General features: G+C 39.8%; 1 protein-coding gene across 3 annotated transcripts in view; it reads left to right on the plus strand.

The window, feature by feature from the left end:
- TBC1D5 (TBC1 domain family member 5) overlaps positions 1–13,827 on the plus strand; it is a 404,938-nt gene that overhangs the window by 289,568 nt on the left and 101,543 nt on the right. For all 3 annotated transcript variants that reach the window (XM_069958701.1, XM_069958699.1, XM_069958700.1), the window contains one exon: positions 8,879–9,021. In XM_069958701.1, the coding sequence (XP_069814802.1) occupies positions 8,879–9,021 (143 nt within the window). The remainder of the gene's footprint in view (positions 1–8,878; positions 9,022–13,827) is intronic.

A 13,827-nucleotide genomic window follows, 5' to 3' on the forward strand; every position in this document is an offset into this window, starting at 1 on the left:
CTTATAGGAACAAAGAATTAAGAGTTATCTTGCACAGAAAATAGGAAAGAATAGTTTTGGAACGCAATGGAGCAGGAATCAGTGTTCTGACACACAGGGACAGAAAAAGTTGTCTGTCAAGTTGGGAAGGAGCAGTCTATCACCTCATCATTGGGGACTGGATAAGCATACAGGAGTTGGGTTAGGGCCCTATTCCACCGGACGATTATCGTTCACATAATCGTTAACGATCTCAAATGACCGCTATTGTGAAAGACCTGAAAACGTTCACTCATTTCCATGGAACGATAATCGTTACTTATGATCGTATTTGCGATCGTTTTTTCTTCGCTATTGCGTTTGTATCTACTGCCAACGACTGAACAACGTCTTATTCAATGCGAACGATTTGTGAATGAGCAACGATAAAAATAGGTCCAGGTCTTATAAAGCGATCAACGATTTCTCGTTCGGTCGTTAATCGTTAACTGCATTTCAACCGAATGATTATCGTTTAGATTCGAACGATTTAACGATAATCGTGCGGTGGAATAGGGCCCTTAGACTGGTTAAGGGGTTTTCTGGGCTCAGGTGTATGTTTAGTTAATGTCTCTCAGTGCAGTGAAAAACTCACTGTACTCACCTGACCCATTGTCCTCATGTTGATCTCATAGTGTCTGGTTCCCTCTGCTCTCAGATTCTTCAAGGTTCCAGTGACATTTGGTTTGGGAAGCAAATGCTAAAATATCACAGCAACTAGTTAAGGGGGTAGTAGCTGTTTAAAAGGGTTTTCTAGAGTACCCCTTTAACAAACATCACAGGAACAAGTAGAAAAAGGACAGCAGCTGGGACCAGACGGTTACAGAACAGTAGAGGCAGGTATTGGATCAGGTCAGTATAGCTGGGCTCTAGTTTTCACTGCATTGTGCGACATTCGCTCAAAATAACTCCCATGCTGGAAAATTCTTTAAGTTTGAAAAAGGTTAGAAAGGGCTGGAAAGGGGTGGTCTGCCAATAAGAGGACTTAGGATCACATTTTGCAGAACACATATAGTCTGGGAAACAGTGGTATGGCTCACTTCAAAGTTTGGAAGAAGTAACCTGGTATGCATACAAGCTAGAAAGGAGTAGCCTGAGACATACTTTGAGACACAGGGCAGGGATTGGTCTGGATTACAGACTACATGGTAAGGATTTGTCTGGCAACAAAGCTGGAAAAAAGTCTAGCACACACAAGAACTGGACAGGATTAGTTTGGCAAACTGGGAGCTGGGAAAGAATAGTCTGGTAGACAGGGCTGGGAGGGAGTAGTCTGATACATGGGGGGTTGGAAGGGAGTGGTCTGGTACACAGGAAAGCACAGAAGGAGTTGTCTGGTACACAGGGGGCTTCTAAGGAGTGGTCTGGAACATGGGAGCTGGGAAGGAGTATTCTGGTACATAGGAGCTGGGAAGGAGTAGTCTGGTATACAGGAGTTGGGAAGGAGTAGTCTCGTACACGGGAGCTGGGAAGGAGTGGTCTGGTACACAGGAGCTGGGAAGGAGTGGTCTGGTACACAGGAGCTGGGAAGGAGTGGTCTGGTACACGGGAGCTGGGAAGGAGTGGTCTGGTACACAGGAGCTGGGAAGGAGTGGTCTGGTACACAGGAGCTGGGAGGGAGTGGTCTGGTACACAGGAGCTGGGAAGGAGTGGTCTGGTACACAGGAGCTGGGAAGGAGTGGTCTGGTACACAGGAGCTGGGAAGGAGTGGTCTGGTACACAGGAGCTGGGAAGGAGTGGTCTGGTACACAGGAGCTGGGAAGGAGTGGTCTGGTACACAGAAGCTGGGAAGGAGTGGTCTGGTACACAGAGGCTGGGAAGGAGTGGTCTTGTACACAGGAGCTGGGAAGGAGTAGTCTGGTACACAGGAGCTGGGAAGGAGTGGTCTGGTACACAGGAGCTGGGAAGGAGTATACACAACCTACATTAGAATATCCAAACTTTGGCCCAATAGTAACCAAACTAAACAGGGTCAACCAGAATACTAAACCTACAATAACCCCATAACAAATTGAATCCACAAATACTGATTATATATCCAATTAAATTTTATTGAGAAAACAACAACCCATTGATCCCCTAAAAAACATAAATCACACAGACAATTTAAAAACAGGAGGAGTCAGGACAAATATTATACATACTTATACAAAACAATTACATAAATAACACTAATACAAATGACTATAACATGACTCGTATGGTACTATGTATGATTCCACACCCCAACGCGTTTCGCCGCTGCTTTTACCAGGAGCGATGGATAGGAGGAGTGTATGGTGCCTTATAAGGGGGAACTATGTCTGGTGGCCAATTATGCAAAGTGTCCGGTGTTCACTTACCGGCGCGTCCGTGAACGCATGGTAAGCCGTCCGGACGCCATGTTCCTTCAAGTCTCCACCCACAGATCAGGCGTCATAGCGCCGTCATTGAGCGGCGAAACGCGTTGGGGTGTGGAGTGGAGGAGTCAGGATATCCAGTGTGGGTGAGTGATATATCCCGATACACTTCTCTGAGAATCATCTCAGTGGTTTAGCAACTCTGCAGCTTGGATTTGTTATACATAGGTACAGGGACATAGGTGCAATCATTGGTTGTATCCTTACAGGGATACATACATACAGTCTGAATTTGGATTTATGTACAATCAAGTGTATGCTGCTATATATAGTGTGTCCAATATACATTTGCTGCTATTTGGGGTTGTTGCAATAGATAGGGATTGAAGCATATTCACTCAGTGCAATCATACATAGTACCATACGAGTCATGTTATAGTCATTTGTATTAGTGTTATTTATGTAATTGTTTTGTATAAGTATGTATAATATTTGTCCTGACTCCTCCTGTTTTTAAATTGTCTGTGTGATTTATGTTTTTTAGGGGATCAATGGGTTGCTGGGAAGGAGTAGTCTGGTACACGGGAGCTGGGAAGGAGTAGTCTGGTACAAGGGAGCTGGGAAGGAGTGGTCTGGTACACAGGAGCTGGGAGGGAGTGGTCTGGTACACAGAGGCTGGAAAGGAGTAGTATCATACACGGTAGCTGGAAAGGTGTTGTTTGGTACATGGGAGAGCTTCAAAAGAGTAAACTCAAAAGATACTCTTTAATATCTGTAAAGTTATATGTACGTGGCTGGAAAGCTGCTTCTGTCTTAATGGGAACAACACTTGTATCATTCCCAAAGGTATCGGGTAAATTTGCTTAAACTTCATAAATTACCCTCATGTGAATCATAGATTTAAAAAAAAACAAAAACAAAGATTGACATATTATTTATGGTTTATTTGGCATGACCAAACTCGCAAAAAAATGCGTAATCCTGAAATGCAAATATTGTCAATGCTTTCCTAACTCTTCCCTTGTTTGTTAATTACGTTGCCAATTATTCTGAGTTAGTGAAGTAATAATTAGCTACAAATAATATAACATTTGTCAATAATTAGGTAAAATAGTAAATTAATCACTGGGTTTTCCTGTCACTGTTGCAAAGAACTTCTTCAGTCATAAATGTGTGTGAGAAAGGACAACGCTTGTCAACTTCAATGATCCAATCTACATCCTCCTTTCTACTTAAAACGTAATTTTTATGTCACATACCAAACCGCCAGGTGTTTCAGACATAATTTAAAGCTTATTTGACTTGTTTTTCTAATTTTGGATCACTACCATATCACATTCCAATGATTTGATATAACACATGTGCATGCAGGTGGAAATTCACCCATGTAGTGTGATTTTCTTCCCTTCAATTATTTGTGGTGCCGCTTACTTAGGCACATAACATGATAATTGCCAACTCATAGAGATTTCCTTAGTGTTTTAATATTCCTTGACTACAAACATTGAAACCTGTATGTAAGCTTTGGTGATGGAGTCTGTTCTTCTGCACAGTATACTCAGAAACATATCTCTGTCCAACAACAGCTAGCATATTGATTGTACTGTGTGTGAAATTGACGTGGACATGTTGAAAGACAAAGACAGAAAATGATCAGGCGACATTGTTCATGTCGGCTGATCGTTATCTTCTATTACACGTGACGATTATCGTCCGTAACCGCCGACATCGTCCGAATGCGGACTATATTCGTTTTGTGTAATAGGGCCTTAACAATTAGTTGCAAACCTGTCATTACCTTATCAGTCTCTTTCCTCCACTTCTGAGCCTGCTGTCTTGTGCTGAAGACACAGAATATTGTGGCGAGCTGTTCACTCCATGTCCCCATCCTCCCTCTCATATCCAAGACAGCTCATGTAAACAGCTTCCTGGCCGGTTTATTCTGCGCTCTGAAATAATGGGAGGAATAATCTGTGGTCAAGTTGCTGTTGACCTCACTGTAAATGACCCTCCTGGCATCACAGAATCCAGATACAGCAGGCCAGGGAGGCTGTTTACATGTGCTTACATTAGCTGTTTCAGAAGGTAGGGGGAAGAGGAGGAGACAGAGAGAACAGCTGACACACAGTTTTCTGTGTTTTCAGCAGTAAGCAAAAGCCTAAGAACTGGAGGAAGAAGACTGATAGGGGAATGAATTGTCTCCAGTAGGGCGGATAATTCCACATGTATTTTATCTAACTGGATAACCCCTTTAATGTTTTAGTAGATTTATTTTACCTGGCAAAGAAATACTATAGAAAACAGTTGATTGCTTTTAAAGTGTCACTGTTGTGAACATTTTTTGGCAGAAATCAATAGTCCAGGCGATTTTAAGAAACTTTTGTAATTGGGTTTTTTAGCCGAAAAATGCATTTTTATCATGAAAAAGCAGTTTGAAGCTCTCCCCCCTGTCTTCATTGTTCTCCTATGGAGAGAGCTAAATAAAAGACCAAAACAGGACAACAAAGACTTAATCTACAAATACCTCACCCTCTATCTCCTCTGACAGTCACCACTGGCCTCTCTAAACTCTGATTACAGCTGTCACCCAGCTCCGTGCCTGTAATCCTCTGTTATCTGCTTTCTGCTGTCGGCTAACTCCCTCCTTCCTCCTCCCCCCTCCCCTCTCCCTAGAACAGACTGGGTACGTCTGATGCAACAAGTCACAATTTCCAGATTTTTTGCAGTGGATGGAAAAGAGGATGGAGGGGGGGACCTGGGAAAAGGCTTTTTAAATGCAGATAATGGCATATTTGGCTAATAAACCCAATTACAAAGTTTCTTAAAATTGCCTGGACTATTGATTTCTGAAAAAAAAAAAAAAAAAATATGTATATATATATATATATATATATATATATGACAGTGACTCTTTAACTACACCAACACATGCCATGTATGTTTTAGTAATTTGTTCTGTGTTTGGTAAGGTATGGGCCTTCATACTAAGTGGAGACCTCCCGCACCTTTGTGCCACACCATGGTTTACTCTGAGCTGTGGTCAGCATCGCAAAGTCCTGTCCTGAAGCTACCACTGACTTTAGTGGGAGCTTTTGAGCAGGGACACAGTGCTCTGTATCCCGTTGAATTGACAGAGTGTTTTTTATTGTTTGTTTTTTTTAGATCAAACCACATGGTTTTTTTGGTCTTGTGAAATCGCCTTTAAATAGATGTGCCACAGAATATGTCATTAAAAGGCTAGTTATTTTTATTGAACAGTTATTCTCTAAGCCTCTTTCACATGTCCTATTTTATCACAGCTTTTTATCATTGAAAAAGAACCACAAAAACTGCTGGGATTAATCATTTACTTATTATGCTGCTTTATGATACAGTTTTTTTCCTCCCAACTAGTGTGTTTTAGTGCTTGCAGTTTTGGGTTGCATATCTTTAGTGGCATTTTTCTCATTAACAGTTATATGATTCTTTTTTCATGTGATTCAAGGGTTTCTTATGAAGAATATTTAAAAAAATACACCAAAAAATTGAAAGCGTGAACCCATATCTCAGAACTGGATCTTTTGTTGTTTTTACATTTGTATTACTTGTCCATTAGATTAAAATAAATGTTTGGTTCAACCTTCTTTAAAATTGTTTTAAAAGTGATAGATGATTAGGAAACACCACTTAAACCATAGTCAAATGGATTTTGCTGCCTTTAGCATTAATTTAATACCATTATCCACTATAATTTCATCGAATACATTTGACGGTTACTTTGCTTTAGCTTACTTCCATTTTGTGCATCTTCTAACTTTGTAACACTCAACTGTTTTATACTGTATCTTTTTTTTGCTTGACATTTTATGCATTATGATCTTGTTACGAACCCTTACTATTCCTGTAATAGTGCATTTTTGTAGCCTTTGAATGATCACATTTCTAGGGGTTGTCTGGGGATACTGTATGTATAGAGCTTTTGGTATAGGAATAAACAAGTTATACTCTCCTACCCCAGTTTACATTCTTCTAATGCATCCAGTCATGGCTCATCTTTGCCTCTTCCCTGTTCTTGCAATGTGCCTGCTCTTCTGAGCCAGTTTCACCTCCGTCAATGATTGGCTGGGCAGGCAGTTCCTGCAGGGAAAACATGTCACAGGAACCAGGAAAAAGCAGTGATGAGCAGGTATTGGGAGTGATAGAATACAGATGTGCAGGATCAGGATAGGTAAGTAACACTACTAGAGATGAGCAAACCGGGTTCGGGTTCTAGTCGATCCAAACGCGAACGTTCGGTATTTGATTAGCGGGGGCTGCTGAACTTGGATAAAGCTCTAAGGTTGTCTGGAAAACATGGATACAACCAGCGACTATATCTATGATTTCCACATAGCCTTAGGGCTTTATCCAACTTCAGCAGCCACCGCTAATCAAATGCCGAAAGTTCGGGTTCGGATGGACTCGAGCATGCTCCAGGTTCGCTCATCTCTAATCACTACTTTTTTTTTTTTTTTTTTTTTACACAACCCCTAGTTATATATAAGATTTTTATTTTTTTATCAATGAATAATCCTTTTAATGTATTTCATTAGATAGGACTGAGATTGGACATTTTTTAAACTATCCCACAATACCCATAATCAGTCATATGAGTATTTACTTAGCAGGGCTTCCTAAACAGCTAGAATTGTTCCCACATGATCGGGAGTGACTGCCAATCATAGCCACACTTTTGCTCCAAAGGTAAAGATCAGAGTGATCTATAATTTCTCCCTCACTAAACATCACAGGAACCCTTTCTATTTAGCTAGCATAATCAGCCATAACATTTATACCTCTTGTAATCCACGTCCCTCTGTCCCTCTTTTCCCCTTACATGTCTCTCTTTTTGACCTAGGAATTAGATTTACATTAATAAATTATTATTATTATTATTATTATTTTGCTCTAGAAAGTGTTTGGTTTCTTACTGTATAATAGACCCAAACCTGCATATTTCCTGCATAATTCCATCATGTAGGGGATCCTAAAAATGTTATATTCAGATGAATCATGAGATATTATGGCCCCTTTCACACATCATTTCACACATGCAGTTCATATGGCCCCATACACACATCTGTAGGTGTTACGGATGCGTTTTGGGGACATGATCCGTGCTGTAAAAACATTATTAGGCCATTGTGCGTCCGTGTCACCTATGTGACAGTGGATCCCTGCAAATGCGGACAGTTACTGAAACACATTGGTAATCTTGTCCGCAGTGGCTTGTCCCCAATTACAGACAGGGTTACTGTTGTGTGAATGAGACCTAAGGATACAGTCACACATACAGGATCTGCTGCAGATTTGCAGATATCAGTGTAACTAAATGCATCAATCTTCAGCAGATCCTGTATGTATGATTGCATCCTTAAATTAAAAAGTATAGAAATGTCTGTAAAATTTTCCTAGAGTGAACCACAAGTGTCCCTCTTTGGCCGTCCAAAAAGTTGGTAGGTATGCTTTAACGTAATAATTTGTAGAACCCCTCATGTCACCAAAGCTGCTGTGACCAGACCTCCACAAGACCTTATTATGCTGTAGTTGCACAGATTGATACCTAGCACACAGAATACGTTAGCCTACTTGCAAAGTTTTACCTTTGTTATGATGCTCTTTTTTGTTCTATAGGATAAATGTATAGTATGAATTAGTAGGTATTAAATGCTATGTCAAATATATGTTAGTGATTGTTAGAGACTAGGGACGAGCGAATTTACAGAAGGAGCAAAGCGTTTTGTTCCTACCGGCATTCTGCTCATCAGGCTGTGGGCTTTGAAGTCTTTCTGTGGCTCCTCCCCAGGTGCTAGGAAAGATGGATCCAGTCCTGGGAAAATACTTCCAGTTTCTCAGGACTGGATCCATCTTTTCTCAGCAGAAGGATAGCGGTAGGAACGAAGCGATTTGCTTTATTCCTACTGTAAATTTGCATATCCCTATTAGAGACATTTTCTGCAAAAAGGGGGTGGGGGGGACTCTCACAAAAGATGCCAGTGCCAAAATAAATTTCAAAAAATGAATGACTGACACAATGTAGAGAAGCAAAAACAATTTGTACATTTCACATAGAAGATTATTGGAGATTATATGACATAACCTGTAAATACCAGCAGCATATATCATTAATTCTTGGAAAAAACAGATATAAAGGTGTCACTTTGCATTTTCACCTTTAAGTGTCGGATGTTCTTTCTGTTTGCGCTCACCTTCCTACAGCCTTAATCCTGTTTGTATTTATAGAAACCTAGTCACTGCACATCCTGCATCATGTTAACATACCAATTTAATATGTGAAATAAACATTATAATTGCTCTTATACATTCCTGTGATATTAGTCTTAGTGTATAAAGAGATAAAATACATACCTAATTTTATTTAAAAAAAGCAACTTTCCCCATAAACATAACAGTGTAATATGAGCTATACTGTGCTATGCTTTGTATGTCTTGAACCCCTTTACAATAATTCATTTGGCATCTCTTTTTTACTTTTTTTTCAGACGATGGGTGCGACTTCTCTTTGGTCGAGAATTTCCACTCCAGGACCTCCTTGTGGTTTGGGATGCTCTATTTGCAGACAGCAATACTCTAGCTTTGGTGGATTATATTTTTGTAGCCATGCTGTTATATATCAGGGATGCATGTAAGTATTAAAGTCCTTTCTTTATACAGTGTATCATTTTCCTGCATGACCCTTAAAGTGGTTAAAACAAACTAATATGAAACCAGCACTCCTGTGGCACAAATCAACACCCATTAACTGAACTAGACCTTGTTCAGTCCTCACAGACACTTAATAAACCGTTGTATGAGAATATTAAGTCCATCTTTTGTGAGTTTATCACTATTTTTCCAAAACATCAAGGTTTTGGAAAAATAGTAATAAAATCGCAGCAGTTGACCTTATCATTAGGGATGAGTGAACCGGCTGAGGTTCAGGTTCGTATGAACCTGAACTATCGTCTTCTGATTCCTTCTGTCTGCCCGGTCCATGGAGAGGGTGGATACAGCCTGAGGACCACCTAGAAAACTAGGATACAGCCTATGGCTATGGCTGTATCCCAGTTTTCCAGGCGGTCCTCAAGGTTGTATCCACCCTCTCCACGGAGCGGGCAGACAGCGGGAATCAGAAGCCGATAGTACAGGTTTATACGAACCCAAACCTCAGCCGGTTCGCTCATCCCTACTTATCATTCCTACTTAATGGATTTATCCAGTATTAGCAAAACATAGTTGCTTTCTGCCAAAAACAATGATACATCTGTCCTTAGGTTATGTGGGGTATTACTGCTCAGTTCTAGTGGACTGAGGACTAGTGGCCCCAATGATGGAACCAGCTATATATATTTTTTTCTTTAATAAAGTTCTATAACAAAAAAGTATAACTTTATTAAGCATTTCACGTTAGCCATACAGCTCTAGGCTGCGTTCACACTACGTATATTTCAGTCAGTATTGTGGTCCTCATATTGCAACCAAAACCAGGATTGGATTAAATACACAGAAAGGATCTGTTCACACAATGTTGAAATTGAGTGGATGGCCGTCATTTAATGGCAAATATTTGCTGGTATTTTAAAACAACGGCTGTTATATTGAAATAATGGCCGTTATTTACTGTTATATGGCGGCCATCCACTCAATTTCACCAGATCCTTTCTGCGTCTTCAATCCACCCCTGGTTTTGGTTGCTATGAGGACCACAATACTGACTGAAATATACGTAGTGTGAACCCAGCCATATACAGTACATTTCCTCTGACAATGCTGCATGCAGTAGGTGTGTGTATGTATGTATATATATATATATATATATATATATATATATATATATATATAAAATATGGGTTTTAATGTGTCAGAGGCTGCTTCAGTGTGAGCAGCCCCACACACAATAGCATCCGCAATCATTAATCCCTTATACACCGCAATCTATACTGATTGTGGTGTGAAACGGAGCCTGTGAGAGTAGCAGTACCTGTCACCGACTGATCAGAACCCCCACAGCTTCATGATCACTTTACCTGACAGGCATAGGAGTAATACCTCCGTCCTGTTGGATCAGCGATCTTCTCATAGAGTCTGCCTCCAGTGCCAGTAATACTGAGCGATGCTCTGCAATGGCATCTCAGGGATGAGGATAACGATTGCTCCCCTACAGGGCTGTATTAACAGCTGCTGCTGCCCTAGGCACTAAACCTGAGGACGCCCCATCTACACGCACCTATTGGCGATACCAGACCTGACCAATACCACCATACCCCCCACCCCCCTGGAAAAGACACCAGATTTACTGGCAAGTCTGAACGGGAGGAGGGAAACTAAAAAAATAAAAACAAAAAAATTAGTTTTTTCTGTCCCCCTGCTCCCTGGTGCTGCCCCCCTGCAAGGTGCTGCCCTAGGCACCGGACCACGGGTGCCTAGTGGTAAATACGGCCCTGCTCCCCTAATAAAAGTTTAAATCACCTGCTATCCCATTATACAGATATATATATATATATATATATATATATATATATATATATATATATATCAGAAGAATACCGCAGCACTCATGGGATAGAATTCAACACATTGTGTTTATTTCCCCAAACCGCGACGTTTCGCTCTCCAAACTGAGAGCTTTTTCAAGCAGTCTGCTTGAAAAAGCTCTCAGTGTGGAGAGCGAAACGTCGCGGTTTGGGGAAATAAACACGTTGTGTTGAATTCTATCCCATGAGTGCTGCGGTATTCTTCTGATTTATATACTTATACCGGGTGGTCACTGGTATATACCGCCTGGCACCACATTCATCGCTACACGAGTGCTGCATTCATTCTGAATTTCTTATATATATATATATATATATATATATATATATATATATTATAAAAACAAATTTGTCATACAGAGTTATCCGATCTATTAAAATATAACAATATTGTTCGATCATGGTGAACGGCGTAAATTAAAAGATGAGGGAAGGGGGGAAATACCAGGATAGCAGATTTAGAATAGATCATGGCTCAAAATCAGCCCTGTAGGCGAAAAAATAAAAGCATTATATATAGTCCTTAGAAGGTGAGGAGGAACATTGCTCCATTGTGACCTGGACATCCGTACATCAATGACCTTTAATCAAGAAGGAGTTATTTTTTTATTTTTTTGCTGGAATAACTCCTTTAAATTTTTCAGTTTTTAAAAATAAGTATGTTTCTTGCAGGAAACAGTAGAAAATTTATAAGATCAACTGTCTGTTATTTGACGGCCCGTTGTATCATATTGCATTTGTTTGTATCTGTTTCTGAACAGATCCAGTTTTCTGCCACCATGTCTAACTGTACCAACAGAAAGTGACAACAACCCTGATGGCACATCCATATGAAATACTATGTGTATTTCTTGTCACTAAATCTGTGTGGATCCATGAAACATCACCGATCAATCGGTTAACATCATAGTTTAAAATATATTAGTCAACTTATGTTACAGGTTGGAACATTATATATATAATGTTCCAGGTTGGGCCACAGAAATGACTGCAATGATTGATTGAGATAGATATGTGTGTGTATATATACATATATATATATATATATATATATATATATATATACAGATTTTCAATGATTTTTTTGTTACCCTTAAATCTGCTTTATTGCATATAAAGTCTGTATCAAATCAGGTGATGCTACTGCATAATACTTTGATAAATTGCTGTACACTTCCATATAAATGTAAATATACTATTGTGACATTGATAAAAACAGTGAAGTGTAAGTAATGGCATCTTGATAAATCACCTAAAAATCTGAGTTTTTTTATATGTACATTTTGGACAAGATCATAAATGCGTCGGGGAATATTTAAATAAACATTAATATGTGATTGTGTTTGGGCAGCATTAGGCTCTGTGTTCAGAGTTACTGTAAAGTTTGTGGCAGTTACAGAAATGGATTGTTATGTATGCGACAGACAAAACTAGGTCAGGAGAAGCAAAATTCTGACAATTCGTAAACTTGAAAAATAAATTGTAACTTGTAACATAAGGTAGTCACATACCTGCTATGGAGAAATAGCTGGGGAGGATGGAGCAGATATTCCTCCAACATCAAAAACAGGACTGGTGTGCAAGAACAGTAAGATGTCAGGTTGTTCTATTTCCTACTTCACTACTTACATAGTTATTGCCAAGTGATTGCTCTCCCATCACTCTCTTTGGTGTCACTATGAAGTATATACCTGAACTAGGATTTCTTTTTGTTTCTGCTAGTTTTCTTCTTTTTGTACAGTATTAGTAACTGTACTAACAGCACTTACCTGTGTGCCCCATAGAGCTAAAGTCAGGCTCCACTTCTCCAGGTTGTGTAATCCTGCCCTATGGTGACCATGCCCTGCCCTTAGTGTCCTCCATAGGCATACAGGCATACGGAAGACACCGAAGGAGTGCATGGTCACAAGCTTCTGCATGCTCGACCATCACATGGATAGAATCTCCATTCAGCATACAGATCAGGATGGCATAGCCTGCAGGAGGAGTGCCCGATATCGCACTGCGAGGCACACGGGCAGCTATTGTCAGTACTTGCAGTGCATACAATTACTAATACTGAACAATTTTACTATAAAGTGGCCAACCTCTTTAAACTTGTACTTGCTATCAATGATTAGGCCCCAGTCAGATGACATTTTCTGAGGACGTCACCAGTATATGTTGGGATACCAGCAAAATTGTATTGATGGCAGTTATTCACTTTAGTGGTCCCATGCAAAGTGTATCAATGCCCCATGGAAAGGGGCATCGTCACTTCTGGTAGGGACACTGGAGCAGCACAGGACTGTAAGCAATACAAATATATATATATATATATATTTCCCCTTACCATACTTTGAATTTATTGAATTCAGGGAAAGGTAAGGGTGGACACATTTGTACAGTACATTGAAAGACCCTTTTGCCAATATCCGTACCCCAAAACAAGGGAACTTCTCTAACCCCCATTCTACCCAGTAATCCTGGCAACTCTGTTCCAGGAATCTTAAAGAGCCTCATCTCCAAGTCGCAAAAGACGCACCTCCTAGTCTCTGTTAGTGTGGCTTTGGCAAAATTGCAAATGTCAAATCTGATAAATTAATTGTACAATATTATTTTAAAGAGTTAATTTAGTACATTTAAAGTTATGGAAAAAAAACCCATTATATATCTCATAGTAAGTTGCAGCATTTTTGCAAGGACAGCATGGGAAGTCCAGATAATATGAAAGAGAATCAATGGAAAGGGATCAAATCTAAAGTGCGAAATAGAAGTAATTACAGAGACTAATTTATATAGAATTAAAGCTATGAGCAATGACTGGTGCATTACAGGAGTGTTGGACCGTTGTGTTCATTAAGCCTTAAGTATGTAGCGTAGGTTATTAAATACCAGCTCACAATTATAATAATAGTAATAATTACAGACGGTGTATA

Source organism: Dendropsophus ebraccatus, chromosome 2, assembly GCF_027789765.1.
Source record: "Dendropsophus ebraccatus isolate aDenEbr1 chromosome 2, aDenEbr1.pat, whole genome shotgun sequence".
NCBI lineage: Eukaryota > Metazoa > Chordata > Amphibia > Anura > Hylidae > Dendropsophus > Dendropsophus ebraccatus.